This window comes from Carcharodon carcharias, chromosome 13 (assembly GCF_017639515.1).
Source record: "Carcharodon carcharias isolate sCarCar2 chromosome 13, sCarCar2.pri, whole genome shotgun sequence".
NCBI lineage: Eukaryota > Metazoa > Chordata > Chondrichthyes > Lamniformes > Lamnidae > Carcharodon > Carcharodon carcharias.
The window spans coordinates 761,530-785,354 of record NC_054479.1 but is presented as its reverse complement, the minus strand read 5'-3'; the positions used below and the strand labels follow the sequence as shown (position 1 = coordinate 785,354).

Below are 23,825 nucleotides of genomic sequence, written 5' to 3'. Positions count from 1 at the left end.
GGGAGTGCTGCACTGTCAGAGGGTCAGTACTGAGGGAGTGCTGCACTGTCGGAGGATGGGTGCTGAGGGAGCGCTGCACTGTCGGAGGGTCAGAATTGAGGGAGCGCCGCACTGTCAGAGGGTCAGTACGGAGGGAGCGTCACTGTTGGAGAGTCAGTACAGGGGGGAGTGCTGCACTGTTGAAGGGTTTGTACTGAAGTCATGCTGCACTATTGGAGGGTCAGTACTGTGTTGGATAGGGAATTGGTTAACTATCAGGAAGCAGAGAGTAAGGACAAATGGGTTATTTTTGGGTTGACAAGCTGTAACTAATGGTGTGCCACAGGAATCAGTGCTGGAGCCTCAACTATTTACAATTTATATCAATGGCTTAGATGAAGGGACTGTAGGTACGGTTGCTAAATTTGCTGATGACACAAAGATAGGTCGGAAGGTAATTTGTGAAGATGATGTAATGAAGCTACAAAGTGATATAAACAGGTTAAGTAAATGGACAAAAATTTGACGGATGGAGTATAATGTGGGAAATGTGGACTTGTCCACTTTAGCAGGAAGAATAAAAAAGCAGCACATTATTTAGAGAGAGACTACAGAACTCTGAGGTACAGAGGGAACTGGATGTCCCGATACATGAACTACATTGTGTTAGTATGCAGGTACAGCAAGTAATTAGGAAGGCAAATGGAATGGTGGTGTTTATTGCAAGGGGAATGGAATATAAAGGTAGGGATGTTTTGCTACAGTTGAACAGGGTGTCGGTGAGACCACATTTGGAGTACAGTTCTGGTTTCCTTACTTAAGAAATGATATAATTGTGTTAGAAGCAATTCAGAGCAGGTTCACTCAACTAATACCTGGGATTCAGGCTTATCTTATCAGGAAAGGTTGGACAGGCTGGACCTGTATCCACTGGAGTTTAGAAGAATGAGACGTGAGCTTATTGAAACATATAAGATCCTGAGGGAACTTGACAGGGTGGATGCTGAGTGGATGTTTCCCCTTGTGGTGGAGACTAGAACTAGGTAACACCATTTAAAAAAGGGGTTGCCCATTTAAGACTGAGATGAGAAGAATTTTTTTTCTCGGTGGGTTGTGAGTGTGTGGAATTCTCTTCCTCGCAGAGTGTGGAGGCTGGGTCATTGAACATATTCAAGCTGAGTTAGATAGGTTATCAACTGACAAGGGAGTCAAAGGCTTTCAGGGGACAGATAGGAAAGTGGGGTTTCAATCCACAATCAGGTCAGCCATGATCTTATTCAATGGTGGGGCAGACTTGAGGGGCTGAATGGCTTACTCCTGCTCCTGATTCGTATCTTTATATGTACTGAGGGAATGCTGCACTGTTGGAGGAGCCAACTTTGAGATTGAGATATTAAACATTGTTCAGGCTAATTTAAAAGATCTCAGTCCCTATTAAAATCAGCTGAATTGTTCTCATTGTGTTCTAGTGAACACTTGCCCCTGAACTGACATCACTAAAACAGGTTAACTGCTTATTAACTGTGCTGACTGTTTGTGGGACCTGGGGTGATTCATGTGCTTTCGGAAAAGCCTACACTTTATTTTTGTGTGGTATCTCTTTTAAGACCAAAGTGAACAGGAGAGTATTCTGAGAGTTAATTGGTTTGATGATTATGACATCATTTGGTTCCAAGGAATACCCATGTGACCCGGGGTTGCCATGAGGATGAGCAGCTAAAAAGCAAAGGGTAAATATAAAGTCAATTGCAGTTAAAGGGGTCATGCGAGAGGAAACAAGCATGGTTCTCTCCGAATAGAACAGTATTGTGTTTGGCAGTTTTCAAACAGATCCTTGCACTAAAGCAGTTCTCTGAGAATACAGCAAAGATTGTGTTACGGTGTGTATGATACAGTTGGAAAGGACAGAGAGCTGTAAACAGGAAGAGTGAGGGATTGTGGATTGGACAATACCCATTGCTGCTGTCTCAGTGTTGCCAGAGCCCATCAGATTGTTTAAAGAGTTGAGAAGGGAGTCTCCAAGTCTCAGAGTCTCAGGACTGTCATGACCCCAGTGAAAGGGAGCTCATAGACTTGTGCCTTGTCGGTGGTAACCGTGTCCGATTACGGCTGCTGCTGCATGTTACTCAAGGGCCAAAATAATTAAGTGGGAAGTGAGAGATCCTACATAGTGGAGACCAAGTTGAAAAGACTGTGGGATTGCATGTGATGCCACTCTTGTTCAGGAAGTAATGCGAGCGCTTATAATTAGGTGAAATGTATCTTTTTGTATTGAATATTTAAAGTGAACTTTACCTTTTTGCTTGAAATATCCTTCAACTGTTAATCAATGTTTGAATTATGTTGATTTTAGTTGGTCTGTTACAGTAAAAAGTTTTAAAAAGTGAAATCTCGTCCAGTGGTTTTCTTTTTGTTGGTCTTTCCTTTAAACAATTATCAGTGCCTACAGGGATCGTAACAGACCTTACTGTGCAATAACTGAGTGTCACTTTTGGCTACATAAGAACAGTGATTAGATTTTAGATTAACTCATTCAGTGATGCACTCCGGAAGGTCTGGAGGATGTGAGGCGCAGCTTTATAGATTTTAGAACCGGAGAACGTTTGTCGAATTTGTCGTTCCACGTTGTCACATGACAGAACATGTGGTGTTTGAAAGCTTTATTAAAGATCCTCACCATCGTACGACAGCACATGGCCACTTTTTCCTTCATAGATGACATGTCCTTTCGGCGAGGCTTCCTTTTGCACTCTTTCATTCCTATTGGGATTGTCTTCTGCAATAATCCTGGTGATGGTTCCTTTATACAGAACCTCTGCTGGGGTTCCCTGTATAAATGTAGATGGGGGACAATGGGCATTATAGAGTGAATGAGAACATTCAATGCCAGAGCAAAGCAGATGGGACTCTTTACGCCATTTAGTTCAGAAACACGACAGATAGCATGAATATAGACTAGGAGAGGCCAGGAGGAAGTCAGGACTGACCAGCCGAGGGAGAAGATAGCCCCTTGACTGAGGAAAGAACAACACAAAAAAGTACTTCTGAACTAAATGAAACATAGAGCCCCATCAGAGCACAGAAACAATCTATGTATAGTATGGAACTTTCACAGCAGCTGCCTGCTTTATCATGGGAACGTTAATTATAATGATATAGCAAGTCACTGTCTGCATCAGCCAATTGTTCAATTCCCTACATTTCAGTGTATGCAAATACACTAAACGTTTTAGTGCACAATTAACTGTTGATAATGTTGTGTAATTGCCACAAATGTGACACACCATTGTGGAAAACATCCCAACAGAGGTGCAATACTTTCCCACTGCCCTTTGACCTGACTATTCAATCAATGTCTGCATCTGGGAAGCAGGCCAGTCAGAATCACTACTTGGTGCTGTTGTCACACAAACAGTATCCTGATCCCATGTATCTGCCCTTTTCCTATACTCTGTTTCCCCCTTTTTCTCGATCACCTCTAATTGATTCTTCAACGTTGACCTGATCTCTGCTTCAATCACTCACTTGTCACAGAGTGAATTTTTATTGATTCATTCACGGGATGTGGGCATCATTGGCTGGGTCAGCATTTACTGCCCATCCATAATTGCCCCTTGAGAAGGTGGTGGTGAGCTGACTTCTTGAACCGCTGCAGTCCATGTGGTGTAGGTACACCCACAGTGCTGTTAGGGAGGGAGTTCCAGGATTTTGACTCAGCGACAGTGAAGGAACGACGATATATTTCCAAGTCAGGATGGTGAGTGGCTCGGAGGGGAATTTCCAGGTGGTGGTGTTCCCATCTATCTGCTGCTCTTGTCTTTCTATATGGTAGTGGCTCTGGGTTTGGAAGATGCTGCTGAAGGTGCTTATCTTGTAGATGGTACACACTGCTGCCACTGTGCATCAGTGGTGGAGGGAGTAAATATTGAAGGTGGTGGATGGGGTGCCAATCAAGTGGGCTGTTTTGCCTGGGTGGTGTTGAGCTTCTTGAGCGTTGTGGGAGCTGCACTCATCCAGGCAAGTGGAGAGTATTCCATCACACTCCTGACTTGTGCCTTGTAGATGGTGGGCATGATTTGGGGAGTCAGGAGGTGAGTTACTTTCTGCAGAATTCCCAGCCCCTTGTAGCTACAGTATTTATATGGCTAGTCCAGTTCAGTTTCTGGTCAATGGTAACCTCCTGGATGTTGATAGTGGGGGATTCAGCGATGGTAATGCCATTGAATGTCAAGGGGTGATGGTTAGATTCTCTCTTGTTGAATTGGTCATTGCCTGACACTTGTGTGGTGTGAATATTACTAACTCCACAACTTCCCAACCCTCTCTGTCCTAAATCTTTCACATTTAATTTATATCTGAACCCCTCAATCAATGTTAACTGTCTGTTTCTATCTAATATAGAGAGGTTTAAGGACTGAGCAAATTGTCCCATCATCGCTTCTGTTCTGATGGCAACAGTTCAATATTTTAAAGTTTTTTTTCTGTATTTCTAGTTCCTTATACTAGACAGCCTTCTTGTACATGTAGTCTTTCCATTGCCTAACTATCCTTCTAGTGTAGAACACAGGAACAGGAGGAGGCCATTCAACCCCTCACGCCTGTTCCACCTCATTCAATTAGATCATGGCTGATCTGTACTCCATTTCACCAACTCGGCTCCTTATCCTTTAATTCCCTTACGCAACAACAAACTATCAATCTCAGATTTGAAATTGTCATAATGCTTTCATCACAGAAAATGGTTCATCTTCAAGGTCTAAGAACATTCCAGAAGAATTTGTGTTTTAAAAGACACTGCCCCTTAAAGGGGTTAATGTGAGGATTCTGGTTGCTGCTGTTCCTGGAAAAGACAGCATTTTACAGGAAAAGGTAATTAAGCAGTTTTAAAGAAGCTGGAAACCTCTTGACCCCAGTGGACTGTTTACAAAAGGGTCACATGGTGATTTATGCCTTTGGAAAGAAACCATGCCTGGAAAACAGTGTTTAAAGCTGGTTTTGATTTGGAGGAAACAAGGAGGATCCGCTTTGCAGAACACCTTTGCTCAGTCTGTAAGCATGACCCCGGCCTCTCAGCTGCTGGCCATTTTAACACTCCACCCTGCTCTCATGCCCACATGTCCGTCCTTGGCCTGCTGCATTGTTCCAGTGAAGCTCAACGAAAAATGGAGGAACAGCACCTCATCTTCCGACTAGGCACTTTACAGCCTTCCGGACTTAATATTGAGTTCAACAACTTCACAGACCATAAAATCTGCACTCCAATTTAAATTATTTTTCTCCCAAGTGGCAGGCTGTATCTTGATTTTGCTGCATTGTTGAAGAGTCGGGGCTGAGGGATTGCTGCACTATTACAGATATTGCCCTTGAGGTGAGATGTTAAACCAAGGCCCTGCCTGCTCTCTCAGGTGGGTGTAAAAGATTCTAAGGCATTACTTTGAAGGGCAGCTGAGTTCTCCCTGGTGGTCCAGACAGTTTTCATTGTTCAATCAATATTACACAAACAGATTATATTCTCATTTTCACATTGCTGAGTATGGGAGCTTGCTGTGCACAAATTGGCTGCTGTGTTTCCTACATTACAACAGTGGGCACACTTCAAAGATACTGCATTGGCTGTAAAATGCTTTGGAAGATCCTGAGGTGGTGAAAATCATTTCAAAAATACACTTCTTTCCTTTTTCATTTCTTTCATAGAATCAGAGAGTGGTTCAGTGATCTGGCAGACCATTCATCCCATTCTACTGATTCGGTCCAATATGAGGTCTTACCTGAGTGATGGAGCCTCTATAGGACAATGCAGTTTCAGAGGGAACCCTGGTTCCTGGAGTTCCCCGTGTGATGCTTCCACCTTGAACCAGACACAGAGGCGAAGCTGCAAGAAGAAAAAAGCCATCTCTAGAACAAATTATCAATTAAAAATACATAAGAAAAAAGACAAGGTTTTAGATCAAACTCTTCTGATAGTCACATAGAAACTATATGAAAAGATTGAATGTGAAATGTACGCTTGCTCAGTGAGCAGCAGTCTCTTGATCTAACACAGGTGTTCCTGGGGATCACATTGTCAGATGGTCAGTACTGAGGGAGTGCTGCTCGGTTGGAGGGTCAGTACTGAGGGGAGTGCCGCACTATCAGAGGGTCAGTACTGAGGGAGTGCCGCACTATCAGAGGGTCAGTACTGAGGGAGTGCTGCACTGTTGGAGGGTCAGTGCTGAGGGAGTGCCGCACTGTCGGAGGGTCAGTGCTGAGGGAGTGCTGCACTGTCGGAGGGTCAGTGCTGAGGGAGTGCTGCACTGTCGGAGGGTCAGTACTGAGGGAGTGCAGCACTGTTGGAGGGTCAGTATTGAGGGAGTGCCACACTGTTGGAGGGTCAGTACTGAGGGAGCGCTGCACTGTTGGAGGGTCAGTACTGAGGGAGCGCTGCACTGTCAGAGGTTTGGTACTGAGGGAGTGCTGCACTGTCGGAGGGTCAGTGCTGGGGGAGCACTTTGTCTGATATCATAGCTCTGCTTGTGGGGCTGTCATGTAGAGTGTGTGTTAATGAGCTCTTAGGGACGATTGTTGCAGTTTTATTGCTGTTAAAAGGACTGGAAAACAACAATGAGAATCTCTCAATTAAACTCAGGGAAGAATCAACATGAACAAAGAAACCCATTGACCCAGTGCTTCTCCCAGTGACTCACTGACTCGCCCACTAACCCAGTGAAAGTGACTCTCCCAGTGACCCTCCCAGTAACCCACTGACACAGAGACTCTCCCAATAACCCACTGGCACAGAGATTCTCCCAATAACTCACTGACCCAGAGACTCTCCCAATAACTCACTGACCCAGAGACTCTCCCAATAACTCACTGACCCAGAGACTCTCCCAATAACTCACTGACCCAGAGACTCTCCCAATAACTCACTGACCCAGAGACTCTCCCAATAAACCCACTGACACAGACACTCTCCCAATAAACCCACTGACACAGAGACTCTCCCAATAACTCACTGTCCCAGAGGCTCTCCCAATAAACCCACTGACACAGAGATTCTCCCAATAAACCCACTGACACAAAGACTCTCCCGATAACCCACTGTCTCAGACTCGCCCAATAAACCTACTGACACAGAGACTCTCCCAATAAACTCACTGGCCCAGAGACACTCTCAATAACTCACTGACACAGAGACTCTCCCAATAACCCACTGACCCAGAGACTTTCCCAATAAACTCACTGACAGAGATTCTCCCAATAACCCACTAACCCAGAGACTCTCCCAATAACCCACTGACCCAAAGACTCTCCCAATAAACCCACTGACACAGAGACTCTCCCAATAAACCCACTGACACAGAGACTCTCCCAATAAACCCACTGACACAGAGACTCTCCCAATAAACCCACTGGCCCAGTGACTCTCCCAATAAACCCACTGGCCCAGTGACTCTCCCAATAAACCCACTGGCCCAGTGACTCTCCCAATAAACCCACTGGCCCAGTGACTCTCCCAATAAACCCACTGACCCAGTGACTCTCCCAATAAACCCACTGACACAGAGACTCTCCCAATAAACCCACTGACACAGAGACTCTCTGTGTCACACCATATCATCCCAAACCCGCCAAATTACTTATGCATTCCAGGGAAACACGCTGTTTCCATGGCAGGCTGGGTCTCATTCACCCGCCACACCATCAACTCACCGCTTCATCACATGAGGCACCATATTTAAAGTCCAGCTGCGTGCACACATCTTGGTGCTTCCAGCCCACGATCACTGCAGGGAAGATGTCCATGAAAGGCAGAAAGACTGCAGCCCCCAGGTTTAATGACACATCATTGGAATGCCATTTGGACACCACAAGGGCCCACTGTGATGTCCTCTACCTTTGCTGTGGCCACAGGACAGGCAGCAGCATCACCAGTCCAGCATGGCCACAGCTGGCAGTGGTGTTCAGTGCCAATGCTGCACAGAGGAGGTTGTCCATCCAATGCAGATAGAGGATGAATAACCTCATCCATACAGCCAGGAGAAGGCAAACATCTATTCACTCTAAACTCACACACAAGCCCATCACACGTTCACTGGCATCTCACTCACTGCCAGCTCAAGGGACATCACTACCCATACTCTCACACTCCCTCACACGTCCGTCTGGCCTCATTTCCTCTGGAGACTGCCTCCTCGGCCATCTTGAGGCCATTTGCACAGGTCAATATGTGCCTCCACGATCACCCTGGGATACCCCCCTCCCCTCTAGTACAGCCCTCCCCCTGCAGCCTCTTCCCTTGCCAGAAGCCACTTCTCCCCCTTTCCCTAAGCAAGACCTTGCCCTGCAGCCATTGAAAAGCCACCTACTTATGGCTAATCTGGTAGACCTACCCGTGAGCCCTCCGAAAAGCGATGTGATGCTCTCTGTGAAGCCTGGCACTGCTGACTGCGAGTGCTGACCGAAGCAAGGTAGGTAAACAAACCTTGAAGTCCCAAGCGAAGAGCAGCCTGCGAGGCGCTCGTTGCTTATGTGCGGTTGTGAAACACATCAACATGTTTTCCCGCTGACGTGGGCAGACGATCCAACGGGGGGAACAATTCCAGCGGGCTGCCCTAATAGTGATGTGATGTATTACAGTGAGGTTCCCAATGGCCGATGGCGGGAAACATGACCGGCCATCGATGGGCTGGGCAGACAATTGCAAACTGCTTTAACGCTGTGGTGAAACTGATCGTGCCATATTGTCCTTTCAGGCCACCCAACACACCTGATGGTGGCGGGCATGGAAAATCCTGGCCAGTCTCTATCCACGCTCGCTGACAACACTAGGTGGCACAATATATACTGTGGATGGGAGCAGAAAGTTGCAAAGGGACATTGATAGATTACACGTGGGCTAAATTGTGGCAGATGTCGTTCAATGATGTCATCTGCTTTGCACATAAGGAAAAAAGATCAGAGTGGTTTCTAAATGGAAGAAACTTGGAATGGTGAAGGAGCAGAGAGATTTATGGGTCCAACTACAGGCATCATTGAATGCGAGCAGACAGGTAGAAAAAAATAATTGAAAAAGCTAATGGAATACTGATCTTTGTCACAGGATGTGGGCGTCGCTGGCTGGGTCAGTATTTACTGCCCATCCCTAATTGCCCTTGAGAGGGTGGTGGTGAGCTGCCTTCTTCAGCCTTTGCAGTCCATGTGGTGTAGGTACACCCACAGTGCTGTTAGGGAGGGAGTTCCAGGATTTTGACCCAGCGACAGTGAAGGAACGGCGATATATTTCCAAGTCAGGATGGTGAGTGACTTGGAGGGGAACTTCCAGGTGGTGGTGTTCCCATCTATCTGCTGCCCTTGTCCTTCTAGATGGTAATGGTTGTGGGTTTGGAGGCTTGGCGAGTTGCTGCAGTACATCTTGTAGATGGTACACACTGCAGCCACTTTGCCTCGGTGGTGGAGGGAGTGAATGTTTGTGGATGTAGTGCCAATCAAGCGGGCTGCTTTGTCCTGGACAATGTTAAGCTTCTTGAGTGTTGTGGGAGCTGCACTCATCCAGGCAAGTGGGGAGTATTCCATCACACTCCTGACTTGTGCCTTGTAGATGGTGGGCAGACTTTGGGGAGTCAGGAGGTGAGTTACTTTCTGCAGAATTCCCAGCCTCTGACCTGCTCTTGCAGCCAGTGTTTATATGGCTGGTCCAGTTCAGATTCTGGTCAATGGTAATCCCTAGGATGTTGATAGTGGAGGATTCAGTGATGGTAATGTCATTGAATGTCAAGAGGTGATGGTAAGATTCTCTCTTGTTGCAGATGATCATTGCCTAACACTTGTGTGGTGCGAATGTTACTTGCCACTTGTCAGCCCACGCCTGGATATTGTCCAGATCCTGTTGCATTTGGACATGGACTGCTTGCTCCTTATAACACAAGGCATCCCTCTTCCAGTACATCTAATAATTTCTTGGATCAGGCATCTCCCTGACAATTTAGCCCACGTGTAATCTATCAAACAGTCTGACAATTATTGTTTTGCATCCATCCACTTTATTTTAAGAATCTCTCCTCTTCCCAACATTTCCTTTATGCTGGTAAGGTCAATCTTCAACCTTTTCCAGTGACACCCTTTGTTGAATGAACATTGCCCCAAAGAGAACAATTATCCACATAGCATTCTATGGGCAAACTTTTCTCAGGTTGTCCCTTGTATAGTATTTATATCAGTATGTTAGGTAAGTACACCCCCATATCTATCGCTTCTAATGACGCCAGTGTTTCAGCAGCTAAGGTGCTTTTCACTATCCTTTTTTATTTTCTTTTCTTCCCTGACCAATGGACAACATTTGTCATTCTTTCCCACTGAGATGATGATGAACCCTGCTGTGCTAGAATATCCATCTGGAAGATCGGCATGTGAGGCATTGCTAAAAATGACTAACCTCATATCTTCTGAATCCCCCCCCAGGCTGGAAACCAGAGTTTTTGCTTCCAATCTCCACCCCTCCATCATTTTCACGTGGTCCATCTCTGATTAATTTTGCTTCCAATCTCCACCCCTCCATCATTTTCACGTGGTCCATCTCTGATTAATTTTGCTTCCAATCTCCACCCCTCCATCATTTTCACGTGGTCCATCTCTGATTAATTTTGCTTCCAATCTCCACCCCTCCATCATTTTCACGTGGTCCATCTCTGATTAATTTTGCTTCCAATCTCCACGCCTCCATCATTTTTACGTGGTCCATCTCTGACACTTCCCTTCCCTTCCTTGACCTCTCTGTCTCAATCGCTGGTGATAGACTGTCCACCAATATCCATTACAAACCCACCGACTCCCACAGCTATCTCGACTACAGCTCCTCACACCCCACTTCCTGTAAGGACTCCATCCCATTCTCTCAGTTCCTTCGCCTCCGTCGCATCTGTTCCGATGATGCTACATTCAAAAACAGTTCCTCTGACATGTCCTCCTTCTTCCTTAACTGAGGTTTTCCACCCACGGTCGTTGACAGGGCCCTCAACCGTGTCCGGCCCATCTCCCGCGCATCCGCCCTCACGCCTTCTCCTCCCTCCCAGAAACATGATAGGGTCCCCCTTGTCCTCACTTATCACCCCACCAGCCTCCGCATTCAAAGGATCATCCTCCGCCATTTCCGCCAACTCCAGCATGATGCCACCACCAAACACATCTTCCCTTCACCCACCTTATCGGCATTCCGTAGGGATCGCTCCCTCCGGGACACCCTGGTCCACTCCTCCATCACCCTCTACTCCTCAACCCCCTCCTATGGCACCACCCCATGCCCACGCAAAAGATGTAACACCTGCCCCTTCACTTCCTCTCTCCTCACCGTCCAAGGACCCAAACAATCCTTTCAAGTGAAGCAGCATTTCACTTGTATTTCCCCCAACTTAGTCTACTGCATTCGTTGCTCCCAATGTGGTCTCCTCCACATTGGAGAGACCAAACGTAAACTGGGTGACCGCTTTGCAGAACACCTGTGGGCTGTCCGCAAGAATGACCCAAACCTCCCTGTCGCTTGCCATTTTAACACTCCACCCTGCTCTCTTGCCCACATGTCTGTCCTTGGCTTGCTGCATTGTTCCAGTGAAGCCCAACGCAAACTGGAGGAACAACACCTCATCTTCCGACTAGGGACTTGACAGCCTTCCGGACTGAATATTGAATTCAACAACTTTAGGTCTTGAGCTCCCTCCCCCATCCCCACCCCCTTTCTGCTTCCCCCTTCCTTTTTTTTCCAATAAATTATGAAGATTTTCCTTTTCCCACCTATTTCCATTATTTAAAAAAAAACCCACTAGAGCTATACCTTGAGTGCCCTACCATCCATTCTTAATTAGCACATTCGTTTAGATAATATTACCAACTTTAACACCTATGTGTTCTATTGTACTATTGTCGTTGACATCTTTTGATGATCTGAAGGGTCATGAGGACTCGAAACGTCAACTCTTTTCTTCTCCGCCGATGCTGCCAGACCTGCTGAGTTTTTCCAGGTAATTCTGTTTTTGCTTCTATCACTGCTTGTTTGTCCCTACAACCACACCCCCCCCCACCTCTCTCTCTCTCTATCTCTCCGCCCCCCACACACACACCTTAAACCAGCTTATATTTCAACTCTTTCTTGGACTCGAACTCAAGTTCTGTCGAAGGGTCATGAGGACTCGAAACGTCAACTCTTTTCTTCTCCGCCGATGCTGCCAGACCTGCCGAGTTTTTCCAGGTACTTCTGTTTTTGTTTTGGAAACCAGAGTGCACATTTCTCTTAATTTAATTTCTTTAATGTTTCATTTCTCAGAGCTTCTTCAACTGCAGCATGTTTCATCATAGTACTCAGCTCCAACACATCATAAATAGCGTCAGGTCTAGTCTGAGTGCACAACCAGTTCAACTGCCCAATCAAACTTCTCAACTGGTCTGTTTCTTCCTTGGATGCAGGATCCTCTTTTTGTGAGGACCTGGCCTGATTACTGGGATGTGATTGACATTTTCTGAATAAAACTGTTGATTCCATGTCACTCCCAACTTATTTGCTTAATCTCTAAACCAATATACTTACAGGCTGCAGAAGCCTAGCTTCCAACCTCAAATTCCTCTTTATTTTATCTATCACCCATTACTCAGATTCTACACCAGTACTGGGGAAAGTGGGGGCTGTACTGTTGGGATGGTCTACAGCTGAACTGTGCTGGGACCAGTGTTCTACCGAGCCCCATAACTAGGGAATTAGAGTGGACTTTAAACTAAATAGGGGAGGCAAGGGATCAAATTTGGGAAGATGTGGTAAATCAAAGAGAGAAAGGTATTAATGTAGGAAATGATAAGCAGACTGTGACTGCAAGGGTCGGGGAGCATAAATCCAAGAGTAAATCAGCAGATAAGGCTAGAGATTACAAAAATAACATAAGAACAAAACTGAAGGCTCTGTATCTAAACGCACATAGCATTCGAAACAAGACAGATGAACTGATAGCGCAAATAGAAATAAACAAGTAGGATTTGATAGCCATTATAGAGACAGGATGACAGATTGGGGCCTGAATACTGAAGAGTATGTGACATTTAGGAAGGACAGGAAGTCAGGAAAAGGTGGAGGGGTGGTTCTGTTAATTAATGATGGTATTAGCACATTAGGGAGGGATAGCCTACATTCAGAAAACCAGGATATAGAAGCAGTTTGAGTAGAGATGAAAAATGATATAGGCAAGAAGTCACTTGTGGGAGTGTCTACAGGCCCCCTAACAGTAACCACACAGTAGGACAAGGTATAAAGGAGGAATTAATGAGAGCCTGTCAGAAAGGTATGGTGACAATCATGGGGGATTTTGATCTACATATAGACTAGAAAAATCAGATGGGCAAAGGTAGCCTAGATAAGGAATTCATAGAGTGTTTTCCGGATAGTTTCTTAGAACAGCACGTTCTGGCGCCAGAGATTAGGCTATACTAGACCTGGTATTTTGCGATGAGATAGGTTTAATTAATGACCTCATAGTGAAGGTGCTACTAGGTAGCAACAATCATAGTATGAATGACTTTCACATTCAGGTTGAGGGAGAGAAGAGTGGGTCCAAGAATAGTACTTTAAACTTATGTAAGGGCCAATTATGAGGACATGAAAGCAGAGCTAGTGAAAGTGAATTGGCAAATTAGGTTAAGGGATGGGTCAACAGAGATGTGGTGGCAGACATTTAAAGGGATATTCCAGAATACACATTCCAACAAGAAGAAAAATTCCAAGAGGAGGGGCCAACATTTGTGGTTAACTAAAGAAGTTAAAGGCAGTATCAAGCTTAAAGAAAAAGCATATGATTGCACAAAGATGGGTGGCAGTCAGAAGATTGGAACAGAATATAAAAAACAGCAAAGAATGACTAAAACATTGATGAGAGAAAAATCAGGTATTAGAGAAAGCTAGCTAGAAATATAAAGGCAGATAGTAAGAGTTTCTGTAGCTATTTAAAAAAGAAAAGTTAACAAAGTGAACATTGGTCCTGTACAAAGTGAGTCTGGGGAGTTAATGGAAAATAAGGAGGTGGCAGAAGAATTGAATCAGTCTTCTCTACAGAGGATACAAGTAACATCCCAGAAATAGCTGTATATCAGGAAATGGAAGGGAGAGAGGAACTCAAGAAAATTACAATCACCAGGGAAATGGTACTTAGCAAATTGTTGGAGCTACGGGCTGACAAGCCCCCGGGTCCTGCTGGACTTCATCCTAGGGCTTAAAAGTGGCTAGTGAGATAGTTAATGTGTTGATTTTAATTTTCCAAAATTCCTTAGATTCGGGGAAGGTTCCACTAGATTGGAAAATCAAGAATGTAACTTCTTTATTCAAAAAGAGAGGGAGACAGAAAGCAGGAAACTACAGGCCAGCTAGCTTAACATCTGTCATAGGGAAAATGTTAGAAGCTATTCTTAAAGACGTTAAAGCAGGGCACTTGGAAAAATTCAAGGTAATCAGGCAGAGTCAACATGGTTTTATAGAAGGGAAACAATGTTGAACCAAGTTATTGGAATTCTTTGAAGGAGTGTGTTATGGATAAAAGGCAGATGTACTCTATTTAGATTTCCAGAAGGCATTTGATAAGGAGCCACATCAAAGGTTATTGCGAAAAATAAAAGCTCATGGTGTAGGGGGTAACATATTGGCAAGGGTAGAAGATTAGCTGGCTAACAGGAAATAGAGAACAGGTATAAATGGGTCATTTTCTGGCCGACAGGATGTGATGGGTGGTGTGCCACAGAGATCAGTGCTGGATCCTCAACTTTTTACAATTTATATAAATGACTTTGATGAAGGGACCGTAGGTATGGTTGTTAAATTTGCTGATGACACAAAGATAGGTAGGAAAGTAAGTTGTGAAGAGGATGTAAGGAGGCTACAAAGTGACATGGATAGGTAAGTGAGTGGGCAAAGGTCTGACAAATGAAGTATAATGTGTGGAAATGTGAAATTGTCCATTTTGGCAGGAAGAATAAAAAAAAGAAACATATTATCTAAATGGTGAGAGATTGCAGAGCTCTAAGTGTAGAGGGATCTGGGTGTACTATTGCATGAATCACAAAAGGTTAGTATGCAGGTCCTGCAGGTAATTGGGAAAGCTAATAGAATGTTATCGTTTATTGCGAAGGGAATTGATTGCAAAAGTAGGTTATGCTTCAGTCTTACAAAGCATTGGTGAGACGCATCTGGAGTACTGTGTACAGTGTTGGTCTCCTTATTTAAGGAAGGATGTAAATGCGCAGAAGCAGTTCGGGGAAGGTTTACTAGACTAATACCTAGAATGGGTGGGTTGTTTTATGAGGAAAGGCTGGACAGGCTAGGCTTGCATCCATTGGAGTTTAGAGGAGTAAGAGGTGACTTGATTGAAACCTTTAAGATCCTGAGGGGTCTTGACAGGGTGGATGTGGAGAGGATGTTTCCTCTTGTCGGGGAACTAGGGGTCACTGTTTAAAAATAAGGAGCTGCTCATTTAAGACAGATGAGGAGAAATTTTTTCTCTCAGAGGGTAGTGGGTCTTTGGAACTCTCTTCCTCAAAAAGTGGTGGGAGCAGAGTCTTTGAATATTTTTAAGGCAGAGCTAGATAGATTCTTAGAAGCAAGGGGGTGAAATGTTATCAGGCGTAGGTGGGAATGTGGGGTTGAGGTTACAATTGAGGGGCTTAATGGCCTACTCTTGCTCCTAATTCGTATTTTTGTACAAAGTGGAGTAGAAACATGGAACTCTCTCCCCCAAACAGCTTGCACTTAACTGAGATCGATAGATTTTTCACTGGGTAATGGGACTGATAGACAAAGAAGGCCAAATGGAGTTGAGATGCAGATCAGCTGTGATCTGTTTAAATGGTGGAACGAGCTTGAAGAGCTGAATGGTCTCTTCCTGTTCCTGCAATAATTCCACTCAAGAGAAATAAAAACCACCATAACCAGCACGTGCTTGGCCTAAATAGCCAAGTGGTTATGGAACTGGGTTTGTAACCCCAAGATCAAGAGTTCAAATCTCACAATGGCAAAACTATCAAGAGTTCAACTCTCACAATGGTAAACTATGAAATAATGTAACTTCATCTGAATAGGAACAGTTGGAAACATGTTTTGTGCTTGGCCTAAATAGCCAAGTGGTTATGGTACTGGGTTTGTAACCCCAAGATCAAGGGTTCAAATCTCACAATGGCAAACTATGAAACATGTAACTTCATCTGAAACAGATGGAAACAGGTTTGTACTCGAAAGAGTATCAAGAGTTCAAAATTTAAAAGATTTAAAAGATTATCAAGAGTTCAAATCTCACAATGGCAAACTATGAAACAATGTAACTTCATCTGAAACAGATGGAAACAGGTTTACTCAAAAAGAGTATCAAGAGTTCAAATCTCACAATGGCAAACTATGAAACAATGTAACTTCATCTGAAACAGATGGAAATGTGTTTGTACTCGAAAGAGTTACACAGTCTGTATGCTTGGCCTAAATAGCCAAGTGGTTATAAAAGAATAACCAGCACGTGTCATGAAACCAAAGTCTGATCAAGGCAGTTTTTTCAACAGAGTAAAATCTCTGACATTCACTTTCTGTTAGTTTCCTGTTTTTAATCCCATCACTCACCATATTTGGAAGGATCCATTGGCCATTGGAGACCCATGGGCAGTAACCCTGGGTGACCTTTGCCATGTTCTGGCTCATAGGCAGCTGTGGTGAGCATTGGCATTGGAGTTCCCTAAAAAAGGAGAGAAAGATCAGAAACAGAATAGTTGCTGCATCAAAATCCTCAAGCTAGGAGCAGAGCTGAAACTGCTCAAAATCCCAGTCCCTTTCCTGTGGGATAGACCCCTCTCCACATTGCCAGTTCCCTAACACTGGGAGGGACCTCTCCTCACTAACACAGCTCCTTAACACTGAGAGAGATCCTTCCCCACAATCCCAGCTGCGTAACACTGGGAGAGACCCCTCCCCACATTGCCAGACTCCTAACACTGGGAAATACCCCTCCCCGCTATCCCAACTCCCTAACACTGGGAGACACCCAGTCTCAATATAACAGTCCCCTAAGAGAGACTCCTCCTCACCATCCCAACTCCCTAACACTGGGCAAGACCCCTCCTCACTATCCCAGCCCCCTAACACTGGGAGAGACCTCTCCTCATTATCCCAGCCCCTAAGAGAGACCTCTCCTCACTATCCCAGCCTCCTAACACTGGGCAAGACCACTCCTCACTATCTCAGCTGCCTAACACTGGGAGAGACCCCTCCTCATTATCCCAGCCCCCTAACACTGGGAGAGACCCCTCCTCATTATCCCAGCCCCCTACCTGTGTGATGGATCCTTGTCGCTCTGCTCCAGTCAGATGTCTGGATGTTGGAATGAGAGGGGGTGGATCTGAACTGTGATGTGCTCTTGCTAGTCTGGCTGTCAGCAATCGGTTATTCTTGTGCACATTCATTGATATTTGGTGACTGAGGGGCTGGAAATCTGAATTGAAAAACAGTGTTTAAATAATTTCATTGGACACAGGATGTGAACAAGGTTCAGGCTCAGATCAGTTCAGTGATATTTCATTTCTATGCAGATTGGTGAGGATTTTGCAAGTTTGCCTGCACTCTATTGGTGACTGACGTCCATTCTGTTGATATTGGCTGATGAAGGATGTGTTCCTGTACAACTTGGGAAATCTTTAAAACTCATTTCAAAGAAAGAGGTTATCGCAGGTGTTAGATAACAGAAACATGTGTGTTTGACTGGAGTCTCAATATTACGGACCAGCAGTTTCTAGTCCATTGAATCTTGGGCATTGCTTGGACCTAAAGAGGCAGAAGTTACTTCAAAAAAAGGTTAATGTAAATTGTTAAACCAAACTGATTAGGACACTTTCTCACCTCACAGATGCTAGAGATTGATGTTCAGTGGATTATTGGCTAGAATGGTCCAATAATGAGTTATTCTGTATCTTCTCAATCTAATTTCCAATGTCAGCCCAGGGCCACGAGACAGCTTAGTCCCACAATCATCCTTCACAGAGACAAGTCAGGAGTGTGATGGAAAATTGCTGTATATTGATGTTCCCATTCATCTTTCTAGGTGTTAGGAAGGTCCTGCGGAAGGAGCCTTAGTGAGTTGCTGCAGTGCATCTTGTAGATGGTACATACTGCTGCCAGTGTGGTGGTGGAGGAAGTGAATGCTGAAGGTGGTGGGTGGGGTTTCAATTGAGCAGGCTGCTTTGTCCCGGGTGGTGATGGGCTTCAAGTGTTGCTGGAGTTTGGTAAATGTCAGTAAGATTTTAGTTTTTCCACAGAGGCAGATTAATCACAGACAGTTTGACAATCAGGCAAAGTTGACATCTCAAATAATCAGTCACACAACTGTGTGAGTGAACTGCTGATGTCATGGCAACCAGTAGCAGTGACAGGAAAGACATACAAACCTGGCTGATGATGTTAAAGGTGAAACATGGCAGCAATTTGTAATGAGTTCACAAAATGACTTGTTTCATCATTGTTAAATAACTGTTTCACCCATGGAAAGAAAGACTTGCATTTCTATAGCACCTTTCATGACCAGAGGCCATCCCAAAGCACTTTGCAACCAGTACTTTCCAAGTGTAGCCACTATTGTAATGTAGGAAACACAGCAGGCAATTCATGCACAACAAGCTCAACATGAGGTAAACGGCCAGATATCCTATTTTAAGTAATAAAAAACAGAAAATGCTACTCAGTGTTGTAATATATCTTTAAGCGATAGTGGCATGCCATCACACGAAGGGAAATGTGTCACGTGATCCATTATCAATTTTACTTTGGCTTGTGAGCAGAACACAGTACACACAGCTCTGCTGCTGATGTCTTCAAGCTTTCTATCTGTGTGTATCTGTTCTCATATGCCTAGTTTCAATATGAACCCAGAACGTGTTTACTCAATCCTTTGAGTGAGTGTTGCCTTTATAACACTAGAACATCATGACACGGCGTTCAGTGGTGGTTTCTTCTAAGCGACATGGTCCACAGCACAGCAGCGAGATTAACTACGGGTACGACATGGTGAACAGTCTTAGATTGTGCCCTTGACCTTGTGGTCAGACCTCAACAAAGCCGCAGCGTCGGAGAGTGTTGAGACCACAGTGTGGTGACTGCGCAGAAAGTCTTTGAAGACACAGTGCAGAGATAGTGCTAAAATAAAAAGCTGGTAAACAGATGGATCTCTGGTGGCGAGTGGGACAGTGTGTCGAGAGGACCAGCACTGGGTTAGCTCTGTCAGGAAAAATAAGTGGCCAGGGAGTGGGCTGGATCGATAGCGAGTGAGGGAGAGTCAAAGAAAGAAAACTCAAAAATTAGGCCAGAGAAGTTTGCGATTATCATGGGCAGCGCTTCAGAAGAGCACATGAAATTGATTACAGCGACACTCATCCAGTTACCATAGGAGAAGGAAGATCAAAGGGATATTGTCAAAATGTCCACTAAATTTCCCAGTTTGAATTGGGAAGTAACTGATCTACTATCCGAACAGAGCTATGGTTTCTTGATTTAGGTGTGTCTGAACCAGATAAGCAAGCCAAGAAAATTTGCCTAACAATTGGAAATGAAGGTCTACAGAGGCTGAACACATCAGGATTAACAGCAGAAGAGCAAAAGGATCCCCAAAAGATATGGGTTTTACATTGGAAGACTAGTTCAGAATCAGGTTAAACTTCTGTATTCATTGACTGGAGTTCATGTTATTTTGACTACAGCCGACAGAATCCATCAAATGCAGAGCTGGTAGGCAGAATTGTTGGGTTGGTGATCTCATCCTCTCTCATGGAAGTATTCCAGAAAGATCTGCCAGACCAGATCGCATTGAAGAGCTACTCAAGAATGGACGTAGTATGAAGTGATCCTTACAGGTCAATGAAGCTTACAGATTCTAAACACAACCTCAATCATTGACGCATTCACTAGAACACTCAAACCAAGTGAGACGTGTGGAAGGTGTGGCCTTCTGCATGGACCAAGGAAATGCCCAGCTTTCCATCAATTCTGTAAAGCATGTGTCAGAAAGGGCCATTGGCAGTGGCAGTGCAATAGAGCAAAGGCTGATGCAGCTACAAAGAGCCGTGCACTGATCCAAAGAGACCATACCCAACGGAAGCAATAATTCAAGCAATACGAATGACCATCCGGCATCCCGTCAGAAACATAGACGTGAGAGGATTGACAAACTAGAACGTGACAATGATGTGCATGATGGGACGAAGGACAGCAAACACAAATTTCACACCGTCAATCTCGTGGAAAACGTGGACACTGTCATACCGTCCGAAGTGTTTGCCAGGATTTGAATTATCTGTCCTAAGAAAGTTTGTAACAAACTCATTATTGGCCAACATTGACACAGGGGTAAGTGCCAACGTACTACCCCTCCGAATTCTAAAAGACATGTATCCACAGACATGGATGGCCAAGGCAAAACCTATTTTTGTGCAACTTTCAGCGTACAACGGTTCACTAATTCCATGGCAGGATCCATAGTCCTGGAGTACAAGTACAATCAATCCTCCTGGGTGTCACAGATGTTCTACATCATGGAGATTAAAGGCCCAGTGATTGTAACTCTTTCGAGTACAAACCCGTTTCCATCTGTTTCAGATGAAGTTACATTGTTTCATAGTTTGCCATTGTGAGATTTGAACTCTTGATAATCTTTTAAATCTTTTAAATTTTGAACTCTTGATCTTGGGGTTACAAACCCAGTACCATAACCACTTGGCTATTTAGGCCAAGCCCTGCCCAGTGATTGTAGGTCTACTGGCTTGTTGTGACCTCACACTAGAAACAATCCATGGAATCAGTCAGACCTCATAGGGCAAAGCAACTTCAGAAACTACACCTATCACCTCAGTTTCTGAACTAATATTGTAATATCCAGAATGCTTCGACAAAATTGACAGTTTCAAGGGAGCTACGATGTTATACTTGCAGGAAAATGAAAGTCTGTCCATTGATAGGGTACATTTTGTGCAAGGCAAATACCAGCAGCTACAAGGAGAAACAGCAAAAGATTCTACATTCCACATTAAAGAATCTGTGGAAAACCATCATTGAAGGATGGCCTGATTCAATTCAGCAGGTCCATGACGATGTGAGACCATTTGGCTTTACCAGGATGAGCTTGGCAACCTTCCACGGAGTCATTTTTAAATGCAGGCAGCTCATCATACCAGAATCTTTACAATCCGATATTCTTCAACAACTTCATCACTCATGCATGGGCATAGATCAGATGAGGAGACTCGTAAGAGAGACAGTCTACTGGCCGAGTATGAACAATGACATTGTAGTCATTGTCAAGAAGTGCGAGGCATGACAAGAGCATATGCCAACAGCAAAAAATTCATTGATTCCACATGAAGTTCCTATCCATCGTTGGTCCAAAGTCACATCCAACTTCTTTCATGTCCATGGCACTGACTTCATTGTTATCGTCGACTACTTTACCAAGTACCCCATTTTTCAAAATTGCACAATACGTCAAGCACAATCGTTGCACACACTCTAAGTGCTATCATCAGTTTATCTGGTGTGCCTGGAAAGATCATCATGGATAGTGGTCCGCAACTTATTAGTAAGCCATTTCAGGGTGTGTGAAAGAAGTGGAACATCGTTCACACTAGTTCTTCTCTTCACTGCCCCAGCCTAGCTGAATGAATGATTTGCATGTTGAAATCCCTAATTCTTAAATGTTGACAGCCCAAGCAAGATCTACACATTGCAACGTTACATCTGAGAGCAACACCTTTAATTGTAACTATTCCATCTCCAGCAGAGCTCATGTTTGTTAGATCAGTGCGTACCAATTTACCTAATCTTACCCATTCTACTCTCTCAGAAACTAGAGAGTAACTTTTAAAACTATAAAAGAAGATGACCTATGCAGGTACAGAATGCCAAATTTACAGCTGAGACAAGTTCACATCCCAGGTCTCACAGAAGGTGGCAACCAGCTGAGGTGACAAGGATTTGTTCAGAACCAAGGCCCTATGAAGTCATTACGCGCAAAGGTGCAACTTTGAGATGTAACCAAGGACAAATCAGATCCACTCCAGATCCTCAACCAACGTACAGTCCGACTGTATCGAGGACAAGATCCCAAATGCAACTAGGAACGACACCCAAGAACGGAAATCCCACAGAACACTGTGAGCAATTAAAGACACCACCTGATAAGGTTATCATTACAAGATCTGGGAGTACCGGCAGATTACTTCTACACTTTGGAGACTCATAGATTCATCAGTCCTATGCACTTATGTAATGGTAACCAAACATGAACATGTATCATAAATTCTTTGCAAGGGGGGCAAGTATCTTTAAAAAGAAAAGAGGATGTTGTCATATTCCTTTAAGGGATTGCAGCATGACATCATCAGAAGGGAAGTGTGTCATGTGATTTAGCCTCAGTTTCACTTTGGCTTGTGAGCAGAACACAGCACACACAGCTCTGCTGCTGATGTCTTCAAGCTTTCTGTCCGTGTATATCTGTTCTCATGCGCCTAGTTTAAATAAATGAACACACAACGTGTTTACCCAATCCCCTACGAGCGATTGGTGCCTTTATATCATTATAAAAACACAACACTGAGGAGGTCAGGCAGCATCTGTGGAGAGGCAAACAGAGTTAATTTTTCAGGTCAATCAGCGGTCCCTCAGTACGGACCCTCTGATAATGCAGCACTCCCTCAGTACTGACCCTCTGACAATGCAGCACTCCCTCAGTACTGACCCTCTGACAATGCAGCACTCCCTCAGTACTGACCCTCTGACAATGCAGCACTCCCTCAGTACTGACCCTCTGACAATGCAGCACTCCCTCAGTACTGACCCTCTGACAATGCAGCACTCCCTCAGTACTGACCCTCTGACAATGCAGCACTCCCTCAGTACTGACCCTCTGACAATGCAGCACTCCCTCAGTACTGACCCTCTGACAATGCAGCACTCCCTCAGTACTGACCCTCTGACAATGCAGCACTCCCTCAGTACTGACCCTCTGACAATGCAGCACTCCCTCAGTACTGACCCTCTGACAATGCAGCACTCCCTCAGTACTGACCCTCTGACAATGCAGCACTCCCTCAGTACTGACCCTCTGACAATGCAGCACTCCCTCAGTACTGACCCTCTGACAATGCAGCACTCCCTCAGTACGGACCCTCTGACAATGCAGCACTCCCTCAGTACGGACCCTCTGACAATGCAGCACTCCCTCAGTACGGACCCTCTGACAGTGCAGCACTCCCTCAGTACTGACCCTCTGACAATGCAGCACTCTCTCAGTACTGACATTCTGACAGCACAGCACTCCCTCAGTACTGACCCTCTGACAGCGCAGCACTCCCTCAGTACTGACCCTCTGACAGTGCAGCACTCCCTCAGTACTGACCCTCTGACAGTGCAGCACTCCCTCAGTACTGCACTGGGAGTGTTGGCCTCAATTTTTGTCCTGAAGACTCTGGAATGAGATTTGAACCCATAACCTCCTGATTCATGTGTGAGTAACACTCACTGAGACAATCCTCTGTGAGAAAAATATTTCTCTTCATCTCTGCCTTAAAAGGGAGACTTCTTTTTGTTAAACTGTGCCCCCTGATTCTAGTCTCCCCCATGAGGGGAAACGTCTTCCCAGCATCTACCCTGTCAAGTCCCCTCAGGATCTTTTATGTTTCACTAAGATCACCTCTCATTCTTCAAAACTCCAACGGCTATCGGCCCAACCTATCCAACCATTCTTCATAAGATAAGCCCCCCATCCCAGGAATGAGTCGAGTGAACGTTCTCTGAACTGATTCTAACACAATTATATATTTTTTTCTAA

The 23,825-nt window shown here is 44.8% G+C and overlaps 1 protein-coding gene across 11 annotated transcripts in view; it reads right to left on the bottom strand.

Moving 5' to 3' along the window:
- The window catches only part of ncor2 (nuclear receptor corepressor 2), a 501,645-nt gene that overhangs the window by 180,167 nt on the left and 297,653 nt on the right, over nt 1-23,825 (bottom strand). For 10 of the 11 annotated variants that reach the window (XM_041202112.1, XM_041202114.1, XM_041202109.1 and 7 more), the window contains 4 exons: nt 17,290-17,450; nt 16,586-16,697; nt 5,748-5,851; nt 2,657-2,807 (listed from right to left, as the gene is read on the bottom strand). In XM_041202112.1, coding sequence (XP_041058046.1) covers nt 2,657-2,807; nt 5,748-5,851; nt 16,586-16,697; nt 17,290-17,450 — 528 coding nt within the window. The remainder of the gene's footprint in view (nt 1-2,656; nt 2,808-5,747; nt 5,852-16,585; nt 16,698-17,289; nt 17,451-23,825) is intronic. The other variant, XM_041202119.1, reaches the window with a different exon arrangement.